The sequence below is a fragment of the Rhipicephalus sanguineus genome, chromosome 10 (genome assembly GCF_013339695.2).
Source record: "Rhipicephalus sanguineus isolate Rsan-2018 chromosome 10, BIME_Rsan_1.4, whole genome shotgun sequence".
NCBI classification, from domain to species: domain Eukaryota; kingdom Metazoa; phylum Arthropoda; class Arachnida; order Ixodida; family Ixodidae; genus Rhipicephalus; species Rhipicephalus sanguineus.
The window spans coordinates 19559109-19581336 of record NC_051185.1 but is presented as its reverse complement, the minus strand read 5'-3'; the positions used below and the strand labels follow the sequence as shown (position 1 = coordinate 19581336).

The 22228-nt window shown below is 46.3% G+C and overlaps 1 protein-coding gene across 1 annotated transcript in view; it reads right to left on the bottom strand.

Annotated features, from left to right (window-relative positions):
• The window catches only part of LOC119407192 (DNA replication licensing factor mcm2), a 48200-nt gene that overhangs the window by 9897 nt on the left and 16075 nt on the right, over window positions 1-22228 (bottom strand). The window contains exons 6-14 of the mRNA XM_049419662.1: window positions 18451-18670; window positions 16532-16739; window positions 15506-15640; window positions 14804-14995; window positions 14279-14372; window positions 13072-13322; window positions 9307-9471; window positions 6557-6631; window positions 2820-2912 (exon numbers count right to left, since the gene is read on the bottom strand). Coding sequence (XP_049275619.1) covers window positions 2820-2912; window positions 6557-6631; window positions 9307-9471; window positions 13072-13322; window positions 14279-14372; window positions 14804-14995; window positions 15506-15640; window positions 16532-16739; window positions 18451-18670 — 1433 coding nt within the window. The remainder of the gene's footprint in view (window positions 1-2819; window positions 2913-6556; window positions 6632-9306; window positions 9472-13071; window positions 13323-14278; window positions 14373-14803; window positions 14996-15505; window positions 15641-16531; window positions 16740-18450; window positions 18671-22228) is intronic.

Sequence of the window (22228 nt, the reverse complement as noted above, 5' to 3'; positions counted from 1 at the left end):
AGCTCCGCGATGACGCGACCGCGAACCAACTTTTTGGGCTTGTCGGAAAGGGCATTTCTCCGTGTTCAAATTCCCCGCTTCAGCGGGCTCCTCCATTCAGAAAGAAGCGCACAAAAAGCAAACACTTGAGAGTCGTTCCGAGGCCTCCGATTGGCCGCGTCCGCCATGTTGCCCCAGCTCGCCTCGCCATTGGTCCGATGCTCGCTCCGGGAGATCGTCGTCTGCGCGTCGCGAGTTCACGGCTGTCGAGAATCGCGCTACTTCGTGACACGTTCGCAATAGTTCTGTGTTCACGGCTCGATGATCACTTAAAATATAATTACGCTTTAGTTTGGAGCTGCAAGAGGAAGTTCGATCTGATTACGATGGTGCGCCGCGCTCCTACCGAACATCGCAAACGCGCGTCTCGGACCGACTCTAGCGTTGACTTCAGCGTCGGATTCGCGGTTAGATGTTGTCGGCACTTCTGACATCGTAACGAAGGCGATCGCGGGACGACTCTTTGTACTCACGACCACGCATTACGCACTTTGAAGCAACGGGCACCACGGCCTGCGCACCTACTGCTCGGAGTCGTCACTAGGCCTAACTCCGCTCACGGCGCTGTTTGGCGACACGAACCTCGAACTTTGCGGGCAACAACAACGCGCTAGCGTGCTCGCGGCTATGTGCTTCTTCGCAAGCGAAGAAGCATATCGCTTGCTGGCACTTCGGAACCGCGGATGGGCATTTTACGCATCGGCAGTGAACTCGACAGCCAAGCTCGATCGTCAGACCCCACGGCCACGGACTGCTCGAAGCAGCGGTAGCAATTTCGCGCGTCGGCACCCGAAAATGCGATACAAAGTATACTGCGCGCAGATTTTTCGTCATCGTAGCTTTGCATTCGCGCATCGTCACCGAATGCCATCACCAAGCAAATCACGCGCCGGCTCCACGGACCCCGCGGCCGAGCACTTCGCGGTCAGAGTGCTATCAATAAGCACTAGTGATGTAATCGTGCTTGGAGCCGTGCTTGGTATCGCCGCAGGCGTTTATAGATGTTCTGAAACAATGAAAGCCTCGTAGACTAGCGTTGCCGCGGTCGGCCGAATGATAATACGTTTCATACGCGAGAGTGGCAAAAGACCGTGTAGGAAGCAGGGGGACGAATTTTTATCTGCCCGACTCGCGTCATTGAATAAACTGCTCAAAAATCCCTGTGCTACTAATGTCTTGGCCATAACTGTTTGCTATTTGGAACGAAGGCATCGGCTATCATGGTGTGAGCCATTTTCTGTCACAACAAACCTTTCTCTTTATAAAAATTATTCTATGATTAATTGTAATCAATATGCAAGACTTAATTATGCTAATGACAGCATAAATACAAGAAATATGTGTAATTATTTCAGTATATGGCCTTATTAGATTGCAATATCTTCTTTTCTGTCATGTCTGTCACACCACTCCTTCATACAGGGAACTTGGTTTGAAATCCATACTGGTTTTTTTTAGATCAAAAAAAAAGAAGGTTATGAAAAAAGAACAAAGGCACACTGCAGAAAGGCCACATGTCCAAGAAGTGAAACATCATAAAAAAAAACAAAGATCACAATCTTTAGGTGTTTTAGAGAAGGCCAAACTTTAAACGCCGTTTTCTCAATACTGTTTTTTTGGCATGTTGCTCAGCTTGTGGAGCAGATATCTTGGCAACTACTACACAGATTTTGATTCCGTTTTTTCTTTTTCAATCCTTGAAGTCTTGTTGACAGGATGACATTATTCTTTACCTTGCTTAGGGCCTAGTTTTTTTTGTAAGTGATAATTAGTGCATGAGAAGTACTGATGCAATACATGAAGCTGATGGGGATGTTATTTGTAAAAACACTAAAAGCAATAGACAATTTTTAATAATGTCATCCTGTGTAGAGCTCTACTGAGTAAAGATCAAAACCACTTGGACTTTCCTGGCATGTTTTGTTACAATGCTAGGCTTTTCACCAGCAGACTATGTCATCAGATCATGTAACATAGTGTAATTTGAAAACTACTCGAGATATCGCAATGAAACTTTATATATAGCTATTCCAGGCACTCTTCAGTATGCCTGCCAAATTTCATTACTTTAGGTCAACAAACAAAAAAGTTTTTTTCTATCGCCACCTCCCCCCTTAAGGAAGGTACCATGTTTTGATTTTCTGATCAACCCCTTTTACAATGTAAGCACACTGGTGTCTCTTATATTCAATTGTCAATTACATCAGTACCTTTTAAAAAGGCGCGATTTTAAGTTTCGATACGTGTGTTTGCGCTCGCTGGTTGTTAAACTATGTTTGGACTTTTATTGCGTCGTTGTTTTGAGATATAATGGCATGATTTAACGTTGTTTCGATCGCCAACGGCAATCACATCGAAATAAAACGAACAGGTACATACAATAAAAAACTTTCTTTTTTTTGAGGACTAAAGTCGGTGGTTGGCTCATTATGCAAGTAAATAAGGTATAGGTTTCCGATTTGATTTTGCTTTCCAGACGCACACACAATCATACAATTTTCTTCAGTGCACTCACCCGTGCAGTTCGCTTGCGCTATGGAAGTGCACGCTAGTTTCTCTGGCACAAGTGGGTCTTTTTTTTGTCACTTTATGGTCACCCAAAAAAATTTACGGCAATTTTTTTCTGAAATAGATTCCCCTGATGAACTTAAATGAGCAATAAAGAAAAATCGACCCTAGCGGGTTGCATCTGGCAAAAAAATTCGGCCCTCAAAGGATTAATATAATCGTCTTCCACGTCAAAACACAATGGAACGCTTAGCACTGAGGAATAACCTAACCTGTTCCATAGACTCATCTGCATCTTCCGGATTGTTTCCACTTGGATGGTGACGGATATGGCTGTCAACGACGAAACGGGCGAGCTTTTCATCCTGCAGAAAGCAAAATGAATTATTTCTACAAACAACACGTACAATACAGGAAATAAATCATTTACATAACTTCCTCGGTAACAGTGCAGAATACTAGAGCTGTGCGAATAGCAAAATTTTGGGTGCGAAGCGAATTCGAATAATAAAGATTGAGTGCGAATCGAATCGAATAATTTCGAATAATTTTCGAATATTTCTCAAACATTTTTCGAATAATTCGAAGTGAAATTACAGAAAAAGCTGCAGTGAATCCTTAAGTATGTTCTCGTGAGATAGCAACATGGAAGTGTTTCTTTTCGCGAGGTTGATGAAGCGCTGGTGGGGTCATATTTCATAGTTGTCTTTCTTATCAAGAATGAGGCAATGTAGAGGCCGAATTGTATTTATGTACATGATTTGGTGCAACCAAAGTGTTGCCGACAACACTTTACACGTGATAGGCAGAGATGCCATTTCCTCAGCCTCTCCTTCTCTTTCAACTTCTGTGGAAGCCCAACTGATGTGGCGGACAAGGGTGCGCTCCCTTCAAGTCCGGAGTTCCAAATCTGCCTCGTAGACGTTGATATATAAGAACATCTGAAATTTTGGATGCTAAAAAGCTTCGGCGTCCGATTTTTCAGACTTCCTGCCCAAATTTCAGGTCCAAAACAGCTTTAATTGAGCCCCCAACTCTGCCACATCTTTCATCTCCATATTGGAACCAGCGTTTTCTTGAGTTAATACATTTGCGACCGTAACGGAGCTTGAAAGGCAGCTTTGCCGCAATACGGGGGGTGTGATGAGGTGAAGCATATTGAAAATCTAGGGACCACTTCCAAACGGACGTTGACTGTCTCTTGGCTAAGTTCGACCGTAACGGACCTTGAAAGGCAGCTTTGCCGCAATACGGGCGTGTGATGAGGTGAAGCATATTGAAAATCTAGGGACCACTTCCAATCGGACGTTGTCTCTCTCCTAAGTTCGACCGTAACGGACCTTGAAAGGCAGCTTTGCCGCAATACGTGGGTGTGATGAGGTGAAGCATATCGAAAATCTAGGGACCACTTCCAATCGGACGTTGTCTCTTGCCCAAGTTCGACCGTAACGGAGCTTGAAAGGCAGCTTTGCCGCAATACGAGAGTGTAATGAGGTGAAGCATATTAAAAATCTGAAGGGGTCACTTTCAATCGGACGTTGACTGCATTTGTCTTTGCGAAGTTCGAATAGTTCGAATAGTAAAATTTCAGTGCGAATCGAATCGAATAGCAAACACTATTCGAAAAATATTCGAAATTTCGAATATTCGCACACCCCTACAGAATACAAATGCAGTGAATACGACTGCGGTAGAATTCTGCTTGTGCAATGATGTCCCGAGTTTGGCTCAAATGATGTTAGTTTTCAGCTGTTATTTTTTGCTGTTGGAGGTGAAACGCCTGCCATCAATGATTAATTAGGCATCATTTCATCATTTTCAGGTTATTTTCATGTCCAGTGCAGGACGAAGGCCTCTACCAAGGATCTCGAATTTACCCAACCCCATGCAAACTGGTTCCGTTTTATGCCCAGCCAACTTTCTTAATTCATCACTCCACCGAACCCTCTGCCGTCCTCGGGTATGTGTCCTATCCCTTGGTAGCCATTCAATAGCTCTAACTGGCCATCAATTATCTGTCCTTTGCATTACGTGACCAGCCCCAGTCCGCTTTTTCGTTCTTAAAGGGGCCCAAAGGAGTTTATTGCCTCAGAAATCGACCGCCGCAAAGATTTTTTGAACCCATCAAGTACCAGCAGAGTTACAGAGATTCGTTGTATGGTGTAATTCCTTTCTCTCTTCTTTCGGCCCGACGAATGTGCTGGAAGCTAAGCAGGGAGGGATGGCACGGGGGAAAGAAGTCACGTCAAGCGCACGTCATCACCTTGAGCACTTTTTCTTTCTTTTTTTTTCAAACGCGGGGCTAACCTTCAGTGGAATCGGGAGCGCGTGCACGTGGCGGCCTTCAGCGGCAGCAGCAGTAACTACGCAGCCCCCTATGCTCAAGCCTGCCAATGGCCGTGAATTTGGGTATACAGTAAAAGCTCGTTAATTCGACACCCGTTAATTCGGAAATTCGGACGGCTCTATTGGTCCCGGCCAAAGTGCATGTTAATCTATGGGACCAAACCTTCGTTAATTCGTCAGAATTGGGCTCCGCACCGCTTAATTCGGACAAATGCTGACGGCTGCCGCTACACAAAAGTGTGGTAAAGCATCGCTGGCACCACTGGAGCGAAACCGAAACCTGAGTGACATCGCCATCGTCATCAACTAGTGGGGGCGATCGCAGCGTCACCGAACGTCGGCGTCTTCTTTCTTCGCTCCAATGCGCCTCCGACGCCATTTTCCCTTGTGTTGTGTCGGCACCGTCTCTTCTTGCGGAGTTCTCTTATTTTTCCCCGTTGTGACCGTGTTTACATGTGATGCCCGAGCATCCGGCAGTAGCTGACGATGGCATCGACGAGTTATCAGCCGAGTCCACAGACGATGACTATCCGACCTTCGATGCTGTCCTTCCCACAAATATGACCCTTCAGGACTACATTGCGATTGGTGATTGTGTCGCCACGACTGGTCTCCTGCCCGATCAAGAAATTATTAATGATGTCGTGACCTCATCGTCGCACCTCACGGGAAGTCTCGGAGGCGCTTTTGATATTAGAGGACGTTTGCCTGAGCACTTGCAACAGTTTGCGTGCTGTTGGCTGTTTGGAAGAGTTAAGAAAAATTGTAATGTCAGCCGGAATCTGCGCGAAAACGCAGACGACCATTACAAAATACTTCAGCAAATAAAGGTATGCCTCTGCAACTTGATTTTAATGTTGTTTTTCCTGTTTATTCGTTAATTCGGCATTCGGTTAATTCGGACATTTTTTCCGGTCCCGTGAAATCCGAATTAACGAGCTTTTACTGTATGACATCATTTGTAGAGAGAAGAGGGCGCGACTTTTAGCTGACTGAGAATTAATTGTAAATTCCATACCGCATGCTGTGTTTTAATGTTTGGCTCGTGTGTTCTCAGGAGCCTCAACTACCGATCAGCAGTGTTTTCTGACCATGCTGAAAAAGTGTTGCAGGGCCTCTTTAACCCTTTCGCTCCTGTCGGTGAGTATAGTCGTCGTGAGATTTTGTACCAAAATGACCGATGACGACTATACTCGTCATCAACAAAAATTGGTCTCACATTGAACCAATGGCGACTACAATTGTCATTGTTGTGCTTCTCGGCGCCAGATGGCCACACTTGTCCATGTTGTGCCATATGTGTCTCGGCTTTCGTTTTATTTTCATCTATTCATTATATTGCCATGTGCTGAAGCCACCTTCCAAGTTATCTTTTTTTTTACGCAATTACTGAAATAAAGAAACCCCATAGAATTGAAAGAATGGTACCATTTTATTCAGAAAAAACAATCTCTACAAATTGAGTGAAAGAAAATTTCCGGCAAATTTGGTACAATTTCCTTTGTTTTTCGTGGGAGCGAAAGGGTTAATGTCAGCCAGAATGTCGGCTACCCGTTTGTTCCCGTCTAATAACCTTCCACCTAACATATTTTGTATTAGGCACGTGTGTGCTTTATGGATGACACACGATATAAAAGATTACGGGAAGGTTTCGTCTACTCACCTGAACAGGGTCCACCTGATCTCTCACCACACAAAGCACGTCAAACCTAGACAGGATGGGTTCAGTCAGGTCAACCTAGAGGGAAGAATAAAGAGAGAGAGAAACAAAGAGCCATATTACATAGCGCTTTCATCGCAGATGCCATTATGGAAAGACCCTGCTCTTTAAAATGTCTTTTTTTTTTTAATTCTTGATCGATTTTTGATGAAACTTGCTGAATATATGTACAGTAAAACCTCATTAATTCGAAGGCCTCGGGACCGAGAAAAATATCCCAATTAAGCGGGATTCCCAATTATCCGAAACAACGCGAAATCAAAGAAATCAGCCAGAAAACGTGATGTACGGAAGTCACACCTTTATTGTGGCAAGTCAGCCTACTTGGAGAAAAATTCCTCCATGCGTGACTGACGCGTTCGGTAGTTCCCAGCACTGAAAGTCATATTTTCCAGCCTGTCAATGAGGCGCAGCATCTCAGCCTCGCCGCCGTTGCACTCGACGAAGCTGCGCACAACACTCAAGGCATCGATGACATCCGCCAAAGGGGGTGCTCGGGAGAGCTCGTCATCGCTGTCAACATTAGAGGCCGAATCGGTCGATCTTGCAGCTATCTCGCTGTCGATGTCGGCGTAACACGTCTGCACTGTGCACTCGACATTTGCGTACTCGGAGAATCCGATTGGAGTGCACTCCTCGTCCGCGTGCAAAGCCTCATATCCAGCGCAGAGAGTCTCCCCTTCTTCATCAAACGGGCAAGTGACAGCGGTGACAGCAAACTCGGCGGAGGTTGCCTCTTCTTTCACAAAACCGGCGTGCTCAAAACACCGTCGAATAACGGTGGCCTCCACCTGCCTCCATGCGTGAACAATGAGGCAAATACCACCGAGGAGGTCAATGTTATACTCCTTTCCGTTGTCATAGCAAAGGAGCATTCGCTTCAACAGATTGTAGCGATATATTTTCCTGGTATGGTGTATGACGCCCTGGTCCATCGGCTGCGATAGCGACGTCGTGTTCGGGGGTAGAAAGACCAGCCTGATTGCCTGCAGGTTCTGAATGTCGCCGTGAGCTGGGCAATTATCGACGACGAACAAAACGCTGCGCCCTGCGGCCGCAAACTTGCGGTCAAGGTGCCGCACGTATTCTTCAAAGAGTGCAGCCGTCATCCAAGCTTTCTTGTTGTTTTTATAGATCAGGTCATCCTTGGATGGCAGTCGTGCATTTTTGAAACAACGAGGCTTTTCTGTCTTCCCAATAACAAGCAGTGGCAGCTTGTGCTCACCGCACATGCTTGCACCAAACAAAACAGTGATTCTATCTTTGTTCTGTTTCCGCCCCTTAATGTCTGCCTCCTTCAAAGCGAACCTCTTCGTAGGCAACATTTTGTAGAACAGAGCAGCTTCATCAAGGTTGTAAACATCTGCTGCTTCGTACTTGGCGAGTAGTGGAGCCAAGGTGTGCTGCTTCCAGCCGTCGACAACAGACTGATCCGCGCTGCCACTCTCGCCACAAACAGTCACGAATGTCAGGTTGTTGCGCTCCTTAAATCGGCAAAACCATCCATTGCTGCATTTAAACTCAGAATGTCCAAGTTGCAGCGCCAGCTGGTTGGCCTTCTCACGCAATATGGTCCCATTCACAGGAAGGTGTGCTGCGTTGGCTTTCTGCAGCCAGTCGATCAGAGCTGCTTCAACGTCGGCGTACGTAGGCGGGCGTACTCGTGTACGCTTTGACGAGTGCGTCTTGCTGTAAGCATCGAGAATTTTCTCCTTATTCTTGATGATGTTGCGCAGCGTTGACAGAGGCACGTGGTGCTTTTCGGCGAGAGCCGTTTTCGACGCCGTCGACTTGCTGGCCTCTTCAATTAAGCACACCTTTTCGTGCAGGGACAAGCTCTTGTACTTCGGCATCTTCCTTCCAAGCACACCTCAATCAACTAATTCACAGGGAAGACACTCAAGCGGAGACAGGAGACAAATGGAGCAGTCGCACCGAATCGCACAATGCTCGCCAGCCAACATCCAAATGGCACAAAGACTAAACAAAACATTCACTTCGCTAGAGTGGCTAACATCGCTGTTGAGATGATGATGATCATGATCGCAACCGCACGCATCCCCGCCTGGCAATTGCTAAAACATGGCGTCTACGACGTATTTCCGGTAAAAAAAAACATGGCCTTCGAGATCCGTACATCAAAAAAAAAAAAAAATGCATGTTTTAGTTACAGCCTCCGAGATTCACAACACCCTTTGCAAATCTTGGAAGTCGCGGCCAAGTGTGCCAATTAACCGGGAAGTCGCAAACAGGCCGCACCAATTATCCGGTTAAATTTACATGTAAAAATTTGGGACCGCGCAAATAATAGAAATTATCCGGGATTCCCAATTAACCAAGTACAAATTACTGAGGTTTTACTGTATATTTGTATGCCGATGTCAAATACGTATTGATTTTTCCAGTACCATATGTAGTTATTAATATATAAAACATTCCAAGTGATTGTTTGGGAGCAAGTAGTTTTTCTAAACTGAGAGTTGCTAAGTAAACCAGCACATCACAATAATCTGGAATGAAAACTGTATGCAGTAAAACAAGGATGCATGTTCTAAACCCAATTGAACATCCACCTTTGTGGTGTTTTTCTTTGGATACAGATGGACACCAACTAAACCAGCCTGCACTCTTAGCAAATCTCTGTGCCAGTGACTGTCTTGACCGAAACTAGGAAGGGAATATCCTTAACATACGTTTTCAGCAAAGGTCAAGGACGGGTCGTAGCGGCCACCGATGGGGTTGGCCGCGGCAATGACCGCGCAACGTGCTTGAAGCGAGGTCACGATGCCGGCCTTTGAGATGGAAATGCTCTGTTGTTCCATAGCTTCGTGGATACTCGTCCGGTCTGCGTCATTCATCTGCAAAAATGTTTCATAACGTGTGACACACTTGCTGTCATAAAATACTGTGATCACTCCTACGTAACCCCTCGTGGCAAGGAACAAATACGTAAAAATTTGCCCAGTTTGAGCCACAAAAGGCACAATGCCTTTAGAGGGACAACACAAAATGCACAATTGAAGACAAAAGCTAGCTACAAACACCGGAAAATAAGTCAACAGGACAAGGCTGCACTAACAAGCTGTGTGTCGTGCTTATACAGCTGGCTTTTCATCCTCAATCATGTACCAACTCTTCACACTTTCGCAACATAAATTGTACATCTGAGAAGTTATGAACTTTGTCACTTCTATTTCTACAGAAGCCACTTCGCGAAAAAAGAATCACAGTGGCAACTGCAAACTCTGGTGCACTTTGCCAATACCAAGCACAAAAGTTGAAACCTAGGAGGACTTAGAATGAATCGGTCGCTGCTCCAAACTCGTGCAAGCGAACTGGCAACCTTTTTGTTAATCTACAAGATGATGTGGGGTGCTATATCACCCCTGTATTGGCAACTGCCGCAACTTGGGCGCGGCCGCTGTGTTTGGAATGCATGTGCTTGGCGTAAGCCGAGGCGTTCGTCCAAGGTCAGTGATGCGCTGTCTGTAATCAGAGTTTAGCGCGGTGGCGCCGGCATCGCCGCCGCGAATTTAGGCCGACGCATAGAAACAGGAGTGAATCCCTCTTTCGGGTGTGGCAGCGCGCGCGGATGGACGACGGCCGCGGGGTCCGGTACCGCGGCTCGCTTCCCTCGGGCCCTCGTGGTGAGTCGTACATCTGCGGCGCCGCCTTCGCATTTGTATTGTACAGTAGAACCCCGCTGTTGCGTTCCCGTGTGCTGCGTTTTCCTGGCTGTTACGTCGTTTTCGGCCGGTCCCGGCACAGCTCCCATAGGATCCAATGCATTGGGAACCCCGCTGCTGCGTCGCAACTGTGGGACCGTTCCCGCATCATACGTTGCGAAGTGCCACGACGCGCCGGCCCGAGCGGCCATGCTGTCTTTCATGTAGCTTGGCTTGGTGGCTTGACAATGGGATTGGCCGCCCAAAGTGCCAAGGGCAACACCTATGACGTATTTTCGGTTCATGCCAGCAAAAGCATGACCTTTGAGATCCGTATTTGCACTCTAAGAAAGATTGTGTCTATGACGCGTTGGGGCCCTAAAATTGGTTTTGGCATCTGTAAAAGTAAGGTCTCCGAGACCTGTTTTTGTTTTCTTGGGATGTCACGCTGGCTTAAACTTATCGCCACCGGGTCGCGCAGGCGGCCCGATTCAAAGGGTATAGCCCGATCGCCATCACCATCGCCCATGTGTGCCCGTGCTAAAGTCCCTAGATTTTTCCCTAGGGATTTTAGCCCGTGCTACCCGTGCTTGCTGCGGTCTTCTCGCATTGCCTTTGTTTCGTGTCGGTCGTTGCGCAGGTTATACGAGCGTGCAGCATAGTGCCTTTACACTTCCAACGCTCCAAATAGTCTTCAAACAGGATGACATCAAGAAAGCGGAAATCATTTTCGCTGCAAGAGAAGTTGAACATTCTCCGCGCTGTGAAAGAGAACCCGACGCGGAAGAAGGTGCGCATAGCGAAGGAGTTAGGACTGACACCTTCCACCTTGAACTCCATCGTTGCAAAACGGATCGAAATTGAAGAAAATGCCCGAACCTTCGACGTCAAGTGCAAGCAAGCCCGGAGTTCGGAGCACGTGCAGCTTGACAAGGCCGTTTTCGAATGGTTCAAACAAGCCAGGGCCACAGGAGTTAACTGCGACGGTACCATCCTGCGAGAGAAGGCACTCGAGATTGCCGACAAGCTCGGTATCGACGGTTTTTGTGCATCTAACGGTTGGATCGACCGTTTCAAAAACAGACATGGATTATGCTACTGCACTGTCAACGGACAGGCTGCAAGCGTGGACACGGAGACTGTTGAGGCCTGGAAAGAGACCGTGGTGTCTATCATAAAGGACTACGAGCCGAGAGACATATTCAATGCCAATGAAGCAGGCCTTTTTTTCAAGGTACAGCCCTCTAAGACGCTGAGCCTAAAAGGCGAGGCTTGCCACGGTGGAAAATGCAGCAAGGAACGACTAACGGTGCTGCTGTGCTGCAACTCCAATGGTTCGGAAATGATGAAACCGTGGGTGATAGGAAAGTTTCGAAACCCACGCTGCCTTAAAAATATCCGTCACCTGCCCTGCCACTACAACAATAATACCAAGGCGTGGATGACGTGTTCACTTTTTGAGGAGTTCTTGAGATACATGGACTCTAAGATGGGCTGCCAGAACAGAAATGTCGTTCTTTTTCTCGACAACTGCTCCGCACATCCCAAGGACACTGCGTCGCTGCGGAACGTAAAGGTAGTTTTTCTTCCTGCCAACACCACAAGCCACCTTCAGCCCTTGGACGCTGGAATAATAAAAAATGTAAAGCACTTCTACCGCAAGTGCATTGTAAAGCGGTCCCTGGCCAGCGTGGAGCGTGGGCAGCAGCCGGCAGGCGTCACCATCTTAGATGCCATGCATTATTTAGCATCGGCGTGGAGCGCCGTCACTGCTGCTACAGTTGAACACTGCTTCAACAAGTGTTTCGGTGTGCGCGCAGATGACACAACAGAAGCTGTTGGAGACGGTGCGTTCGCAGACTGCGACGAACTGAACACTGCCATGGAGACTGTTGGTGCCAGTGGAATCGCGTACAGTGACTACGCTTCTGTTGACGACGCCGTTGTCACCTCCGCGATGTTATCCGTCGACGACATCGTGGCTGAGTGCGCCGATCCGTGCGCCAGTGACGAGGAAGTTGAGGAGGAGGTGGAGCGGATACCGGAGCCAACATTCTCATCGGCCGTAGCGGCACTGGATTTATTGCGAAGATATGTGCGCACCAGTGACGATGGCGAGAGCCACATGGCACCACAGGTGCTTGAAAAACGCCTTGTGCTTGTCGGGTGTGAGAAGATGCGCCAGGCAACGCTGCATGATTTTTTCAAGCGAAAGAATTAAAATAAAACTATGTGCAGTTCACCACTACTCTTATTTCTCAATTTTTCGTGTTTCTCGGCTCTTGCGTTTCCCGGCTCCTACGTTTTTTTTTTACGGTCCCGTGAAAAACGTATCAGCGGGGTTCTACTGTATTATGTTGTCTTATGTATGTCTTATGTAGTATTGCATGCCTTACATTGTCGTGAATGTGCGTGTTGTTTTCCAAGTATTCATTGCCAGCGTATAAGCTTAGCGTGTTACTTACGTGTTACTAATTCGGCCGGCGAGCTCCCCTGATATGTAAATAACTGTTTTAATAAACCTACACGTGTTTGTTTCCCGACCGCGTGAACTGTGTCCGTGTGTTCCGAGGGCGGCGGCGGTTATATAGTTATATCCGTCAGATCCCACAATGTGCGTGCATGATTTAGTTCTGACTGTCAGGTGCATAGGTTGAAAGCTACAAAAATATAGAATAAGTTGGTTGTAGTTATGAACTCCATCACGTGAAATAAAAGCCTGGTACTAGGGCATAATGTAAGCGTGTGTTCTCGACAACACAAGAAAGAATCGCTGCAGCAGCAACTATGCACCTTGTCGAACTCGTCGATGAGGCAGACGCCCTTGTCGGCGAGGACGAGCGCTCCGGCCTCCAGCGTCCACTCACGAGTGACGGGGCTGCGCTGGACATATGCCGTCAGACCGACAGCCGAAGCGCCCTGACCGGTAGCAAAGACGGCTCGCGGTGCTATCTGCTGGACATACTTCAGGAACTGCGATTTGGCTGTGCCGGGGTCACCGCAGATGAGGAGGTTGATGTCACCACGAACTCTGTGCTTCTGACCTACGAGAAGAAGCCAGAAGTGCAAGCATTTAGCTTGTGCTCTGGACATCTATAGGTTCCGTACGTCAAATAAAAGCTGATAACAGCAAAAACAGCACGGACAATGGGCCAGGTGAGACAGACAAGATGGCCTGTCCTTTCGTGTGGGCTGTTATTGCAATCATGAACTTAAACCAACTAGGCCAGCTCAGAACTCAGTAGAACCAAGACACTGGACTGGTCTAGTTGGTACATTGTCAAAACGGATAAAAACCAGCGGCAAACACAAGACACAGTGAAAAAAACAACAGCTTGTCCTGCCGTCTTCTTTTCCCTGTCTTGTGTTTCCCGCTGGTTTTAATCCGTTTTGACAATGTACCAGCTCAGAACATTTAAGCCAACAAAAGTTGATGTGACATGAACACAAAATTTATACCATACGTCGCAAATGCAAGATCCTAGAAACTGCATCCAGCAAAAAGTGACAAAGAACAAAAAGAATGCTGAAAAAATGCTAAATTTTAATCGAATTAGACGTAAAAAGACAATACTTTTCCTTACAGCTGCCTAAGATATCACATGGGTCACTTGCATTGGAAAGGCATCGCTGTAGTCACATTTTCTGCCTGATATGCATCATTTGACTTAATAAGGTGTGATCCGTGGCAATGTTTCAACGTCTTCGACGTAATACACGAGAAAAGATTGCCCACATTTAGTACTGTTTTAGTACATCTATAGTGCCACATTCTGTTCTAATTTCTTTACAAACAACGCTTATCAAAGCACTTCTTTATACTGCAGTGTCACATTCTGTCTACAATCTCTTTCCAAGCAATGATATCAAAACATGCAGAAACAAAACAAAAGATATGAAGAGCACTCTCATAGCAACGCACATAAGATCCATAGCCTCAGTAAATCTCAAAAACAAAGGCAGACGAAGAAATACTTCACAGACAAGAATGAAAACTTACCAGGATTCTTTGCTTCACCACCAAACAATGAGAGTGCGATGGCTCTCTTGATTTCTTCATGGCCATAGATGGAAGGTCCAATGCTGGCGATAATCTACGAACAGTTGATTTGATTATGAAAGTGCAAAAAGAAAAAGGTAAACTGCATGGAAGCTTAACAGAACTCATCATACTGTAAGCACACCACACTTGATTAATGAGAGAGAGGATTGAATAGACTATTTTACAAATGCATTTAAGGCTTGTGATTTTCTACTGTTAATATCACTGTTTGATATCTACAGCAACTAAACGAAAAGATACTGCAGGCTCATATGCACAAAAACGGCTATACAGATGCATTCGGTGTTTCACAACTTCATCAATTCGACGCCATGAGGTACAAAACTGGCGAATAATTCGAGTGAAAGTCCAAGGTGATGGTGCCCTCAGGAATTAAAAAAGAAAAAAAAAAAAAGAGTGTCAGTTAGCACACGAATTCTATGAAATTGGCATCTGTGCACATGCACACAGATATGCACTTACTCGGTCGGCGACCTTCTCGTCCTTGGACAGGGCCACGATACGACGCACGTCGTCATCCGTCAGGTGCCGCGCCGCGACTTTGTCGTCTTTGCGGAGCACGTGGTTGGCCATGATGATGGTCGCAAAAACAGGAAAGCCATTGGCAGTGTTCAGGGATCCGTCGTAGTTGTTTGTGTACACTCCTGTAAGTTCCTGCAAAGTTTTTCTAAAGGTTAATTCACCAAAAGAAGGACAACAAGCGCCTTGTAATTCAAGTACCACATCACAGTATAGAACAACGGAAAGTCGGACGAGTTTATTTTGACTAGGTCTGGATGAATAATCGAACGAACAATACAGTATTCGAACTCACTTTGACAAGAATTTAAATTATTCGAAATGAACCAATACACGCGTATTTGACCGCTTGTAACTCCCTGAAAAGGTGGTTTCACTGCAGCATCCCCGGGGCTGCTATGCCATGAAACAACCTATCCAGGGGAAATCCGCCCTTCTGTGAAGCCACACTTCAAGATTTATGTACATTTACGACAGGTGCATCATGAGAAAGCATTCAAAAAGCCAGGGGAATTCATCTTAAACTTTTTCAATCACCAGCTTTACTCCGGTGATTTATGTTTTCATGTTGAGTAAAGCCGGTGACTGAAAAAGTTTAAGGTGCATCATACTAGACTCAGTCCAAACAACTGTTTACACACTTACAATTTCATCACCGGGCTTGCAAGAGTCACAGAGGTCACTCAGCAAGATGGCATCCTTGGACCGGGGGAGACGACCGGCTCTCACTTTGCCGGGACTTTCCTGGATGCTAATACGCTGGTAGTTCTGGTATACAGTCTGAAATGTACACACAGCAAAGCGTTGGAAGTGATGTCAACCATGACACAGAGCATAACACTTGCTAAACAAAACTTCATACGCATCAATTCTCCAAAGAGCCTCAAGCCAATATCGCAAGGAAACTTCGTTTATAAACATAGAGCAGTTATATGTAGGAAATAACTGAAATGGGGACACCTGTGCTCATTAGGTTCCCCAATCAATCAATCAATCAATCAATCAATCATCAATCAATCAATCAATCAATCAAATGCGCCTAGCTTTTCAAGGAAACAAACGCAAAAAAAGGACCGATTGCCCGAGAGGTTTTGCTAGGTCCCCAGGTACATGTGTAGACCTTTGATCCTGCATCCCTGTCTTTCCTCTCTCTCGTTTTCCTTCTCTTGATCATGCATCAAAGGCAGCACATACATACACTAAACATTGCTGTGAAGCCAGTGTCTACTCTTATTGGTCTTTTACAGCAGCATTCAGCCAACTACAAATTAGTGAGTTACACATTATTTCAACGATTCCAATAGATTTTTTTTGTCTACGGTACATTTCTGCGAACTTTCGCCTGTTTGGCACATGCCGAATCCAAAAAATTCTGGATTCTCATCACAGAAGCTATCAATCAATCAATCAATCAATCAATCAATCAATCAATCAATCAATCAATCAATCGATATATCAAAGTTTACTTCGCCAGAAGAATCTGGATGGTCTTCAGGGCAAAATGCTGCTCTAGAAAGCCTGACTGGGTCCCTGAAGACGTTTACATCGCACTAGCAATGCTGCTCTAGATACACTATGCATTTATGCTGCTGAGATCCCTAACGCAAGTGGTCGCCCGCATCCTAAAAAAAAAGGCCAACGGCACTTCCCTTCATCCAGACACGCCCTCACCTGTTCCATGTTGATCGTGAAGGGTCCCGTGCTCTGGCACTCGGGACACGATCCCGGCTTGACTTCCTGGTTCTGCGACTGCACCAGGGGACCGAGCACGTAGCTGCACTTGTTGCAATCGTACTTCACCAGGGAGAGCTGCGGTAGTACGCCGGTGGTGCTGGTCACCACGCCGGCGGTCCGCACCAGCTGGTTCAAGTGGAGTTGCCTAGAACGTTCGCAGAACACGGAGAGAATGTGAGTGCGCACACACGTGTTACGGGCGAGTTACTAGTAAGCTCAGACTTACCTCCGATGAAGATGGAAAAAGGAGAAAGCAATGAGATACGAAAGGCAGGGAGGTTAAATGGTAGACAAGTATTCAATTTGCTAGCCTGCATTAGAGAAGAGGGAAGGGGAGACAGAAAGATAGGAGAAAAGAATAAGGAGAGAGAAAGAGAGAAGTTAAAGGGGCACTGACACCAATCTCAGAAGCTGAGTTTACCCTGACATGCATATCCTGTATACAGTAAAAGCTCGTTAATTCGGATTTCTAGGGACCGGAAAAAATGTCCGAATTAACCGAATGTCCGAATTATCGAATGGTCGAAATAAACACAATAAATGCAAGAGTTTTTTCAACATACCTTTACTTTACAAGGTAATCGCGGATGCGTCTCTGTTTTCGAGCAGAAATTCGCGCGGACACAATTTTTCTGAGCCCTTCAAGGTGCTCAGCAGCTCGCATGCTGTCTGCAGTGCCAAAACAAAATTCTTTAAGGACGATGAGGGCCTCCGCGGCTTCCTTCACAGTACGAGGGGGCCTGTGTGGCTCATAGTGTGGCTGCTCCTCTTCAGGCTCTTTGTTCTCGGATTCGTCACCATGCATCACTTCCTTGACGATTTCCTCATCAGTCAGAGAGCCGGCAGTGGCAACGCCATCAATGCCGATATAATCGTCATGTGTCACTGCATCAGGCATAACACTTCCTAAATCCTGCCCGTCATGGGCACCATCGTTCGGCGACACTTCGGCCACTGCGGCATCGCTGGAGTTGAGTACAACAAAGCCACTGTGCCTGAAACAGTTGGCAATGACGTGCGCAGGCGTGCTCTGCCACACATGCGCGAAGAATGCTAACAGCGCTCAGGAGACTCACGTCGTATTGTTTGCCGACGTCATGGCACAGGAGCTACTTCTTGCCGGGAGAGCCCATTTTTCAGGGCACGCAAAATTTCTACTTTGGTGGTGAAGTCCTTGGCCTCGTACTTGGGCCGCTTCGCCGGCGTTGCCATCGGCGGAGAGTGCGTTCACACGAGAAGTCAGCACAAAAGCACCAGCAACGATCAAGCTAAAGGAGCCGTACTGAAATGTTCCTCGATAAAACGGCGTTCAACGATGCAGCACACCAACGGTAACAAAGCAACAAAAATGACACCGCGCCAAACCCACACGCTATCACGCGCGAAGAAAAGGCGTTCGAACAGTCTCAAGTCAAGCCAAGCCGATAATTGATGTCCATGGCGATGCTGCGTTTGAGCTTCACTTTTGTTTCGAATGGTTCTTTTTTCGTTTTCGAGCCTCCCCAGCGGCCCGAAAGTCGCCGAATTATCCGATTTGCGGTCAAATCTGTCCGAAATAACGAGCGCCCAGTCTCATAGAGTGATGCATATATTTACATGGACCAGATGACGTGTCCGAATTAACCGATTTTCCGAATTAACGAGAGTCGAATTAACGAGCTTTTACTGTACAGAGATGGCTCTGAGCTCAGTAAATTTTGATATTTTATTTTGATTTTACAGTCAATTTTCACATGGCGCACCTACTGACATCGACATTTACACCCATAGCACCCGAGGGGACATAAGTCGACAATTTCTTCTTCAAATAAATAAAACTAAATAAAAGTGAAACACTACAGATGATATAAATTCACCTTAGGCTGCGAATGTCTTCGATGAGGGGCAGGTCAGTGATGCGGACGTGGATCTCCCTGGTGATCCGCTCATACTGCGGGAACATGCCGAGGACAATGTCCTTGGCAGCCTCGTCGAAAATGACAAGCATCTCGGCAGGTGCTTCTGGTAGGAAGTAAGCTAGAACCTGCTCTGCTTGGGCCAGGGTGTTGTAATTGACTTCCAGGCTCATCTTGTTCTCTGAAAGCAACGCAAAGAAAATTTCGCTCAATCAATGAATGAACCAACCAACCTAGGCTTTTATGACTCCTCCTGACATAGATACATGACTGTATACAACAGTTAATGTGAGCTGGAAACATATGCAACTGAAAAACCTATACGGTAGACTCTCATTAAACTATACCTGAAGGGACAAGAAAAACACGTTCAGGTTTATAGGAGTTTCTTTGAGGCTTGTGCGAATATTCGAGCAGTTCGAATATTTGAACGAATGTTACAGTATTTAAATTCGCTTCGAAACGAATTAAAATTATTCTAAATTTTGAAGTATTCAAAATGAACGACTAAACACATATAAACCACATGTAACCAGTTTCACTGCAGTGGAGGGGTGCTGTACTGTGAAGACACCTTTCCAGGGAAAATACGCACTGCCACGAAGCCCACTTCAAGGTTAAAGGAGTACTGACATGAATTTAAAAATTTTTCGGGTTGTTGCTCTAAATGAAAGCCCGGTTGTCGAGAACCCTAAAAAGAGTGTCGTGGTGCCTGGGGATGCATTGCATATATTTTTAATACCGCTTCTTTCAACCAGCAGTTTCGGTTTCGGTTTCGAGAGGGCGGCTTCGTAGTGACGTGTCAAGTCTGCCCGTGACGTCACGGGCAGACTGCAACCCACGAAATATGCACCTGCTGTCCTTTGCTGTCAGTCGAACGTGGTTCATGATGAGTGAACTGTCGTCCAGTGCCTCCGACAGCGATTTCTGTGATTTAGGCTGCATGCAGAACCCATATTTCGCAAACCAAGTGAGCTGTCTTGAAACGTCATAGGGCTCTCCATGCGGTGAAGCTACCTTGCAGATGCTGGGAGATGAAAACTTTAAAATCAAACTTAAATATTTATACGTGTTTCCCGGATGCGGTGTGGGGAGAGCGTTAACACTACATGCCAAGGAAACCAAAAACGTCCGTTTTGCTGCACTTCAAAATCGTGTCAGTACTCCTTTAAATGAACATATGTTTTACCCTAACACTGATTCATCATTTTTTAAGTTTAAAAGCTTGTTATACCAGCTTATATGGTCTAGGTATAGTACATTTTAAAACATAACATATTTTACAGGTTATCATTTGCATTCTACCGAAAGTCAAATCCTGCTACTAAGTCGAGCCCGACTATATCGAACCCGTTTATATCAAATTATCCCGTATATCGAACAATTTCTAAACACGGTAAATTTACATTGAGAATATATAGCAAAAGTTGCTGTTACATCGAACGAAAATAGCAACGACAACCGATATATCAAACTCCATGTGCCTCAAAAGTGCCCCAGAAAGTTGGCTTTCCCTCGCGGTGGCGGGGAAAACTGCCGGCGCCACCCTAGAAAAAGTGGTTTAGACCCGGTTGTGCACGGGCGAACACCCCCCTGCAAGAAATGATCCTGGCCCGCTCGCAGCGCTTACAGCCAATCAGAGGCCGTCGTGCTTTCTCCGAGGTACAGAGGCGGTAGAAGTGAGCGCCATTTTTTCTTTCTTTATGCTTGTGTGCCTGCTGCTGCCTGTTTTCCTCGAGTCCTCATTCAGCGTGGTCCGCGCTGGTGGTGTTGCCTGTTGGGGCTCTGTGAACCTTCGTGTCGGCAGGGAGCTTAAGATCGACTTGCTCGGAGCTCTTTCTATGTTGAGTAGATCGTGGGCAGATGTCACGAAGGAGACGATCCAGAACTGCTTTAGGCGTGCCGGCTTCCGCATGCCTGGTGATGACACCGCAAATTCCGATGACAGCACTGAAAACACCGCAGGTGTTTCCGCCGAAGTTTGGAGCGAGTTGGCAGAGTTCCCGGGAGCATCGACGGATCGACATTCGACGAGTTCGTCAGTGCGGACGATGATGTCGCCATCATGGGTGAGCTTCAAGATGAGGACTACGTTGCAGACGTCGTGCCGACCACGAGCCAAAGCGACAACAATAAGGAAATTGACGATGCCCATTGCCTACATCCTCCGAAGTTATTAGTGCACTTGCATTGGTCCGGCGCTATTGCGTGAATGTGGAAGGTTGCAGCCTCAGCTGCTCCGACTCGTTGGACAACGTGGAGGCGTGCATGCTGTCGCAGGCAGCGAAGTCGTTGACACAGAAGAAAATCCAGGACTATTTTGTTCCAAAGTAGGGCACGCAAGTAAGCCACCATATTAATAAAGTACTTTTCTTATTGTTATGTGCCTTTGTGTCAAAATCCTATAGCGGGCCTATATCGAATTATGCCATATATCGAACTAAGAAACGTTTTTTGGCGAGTTCGATATACCCGGGTTCGACTGTATTCAAAGTTGCTTCCACTTCCTTTGAACCGAAAAAGAATGATATCTGCACATGCCTTGTTTCAATTAAAAAAAATATTGTGCAGGTTCGTTGGGTCATGACAAACATGCTAATTTTGCTTTATAATATGTCATATATACTACTCGAATTCGATTCGAAATTATTCGGCCAAATCACTATTCGCCCATCCCTAAAATTTACTATTTGCACAAGGATAGTTTCTTTTACTGACAAAGAGGGATGCAGAATTCACATACAACACCAATCATATCAGAGGGAGTTGTTTCATTTAAAGGGACACTAAAGAGAAAAACGATTTTTTTCATATTAGTAAATTACTCTTTCACAATTCCAAAATCACCATGCTTGCCGCGAGAAGACACTCGATAAGTGAGAAAATGCGCAAAAAGAAAATGTGGGTGGCAATGCCACCTTGAAATTTTCGCACCAAACATTGTGACATCATACCGTATTTACTCGCGTAATGATCGCACTCGCGTAATGATCGCACCCCTAAATTTTGTCGTCTAAATTCGATTTTTCTTTTTCCCCGCGTAATGATCGCACCCCGAACTTGCCGCATCGATATGTCGTGTGCCAAGTATAGCCGATGATCATCGCGTTTATCATCTGTCGAATGTTGCGTTAATAACTCTTCCAAACTCGCCAAGTGAACTGCACGCACCAAACATATTCCTAATTTTTGCCCACCGTTGGCGGAAACGTGCCATTTAGGATTGCAGTAAAGGCAAATGCCGCAGTTTTCACTTAATGCCTGCCATGTGTTTTATGTCTGTGGCAGCTGAACGCACCCATCTTTGTTTCTGTGATCTGAAAGCAGGCATCACTACGCTAATGCCGTAAATTTACCGATTTAAATGAAAGCATTCCTTACTTAGACAGAAGAGACTGTTTTGACGCGCGTGACATACTCACAACCACCGTGACTGACGAAAAGAAGAAAAAAAAAAATGCGGTCGCTTCGCTCTGTGGGCCGCAATGTTTGTTTTGCTATCCCGCACTGTTACAGCGGCGGCCGCCTGTTGGTCGACCTGTTGTCATCCCGCAGCAACAAGCTGCCGACGCATTCCCATAATTCCTGAAAAAGCCGTGTCGCCGCCATCCCAGCCGCCCGTCACGGCGTCACCTGACACCACGTTTTTTTGGCTGTGCTTTGTGATCGTCTGTTGAAGCGCCGTTTCACCATGGGGCGGTATGCGAGCTTTACTGCTGCGTTCAAGCTGAAGGCGCTT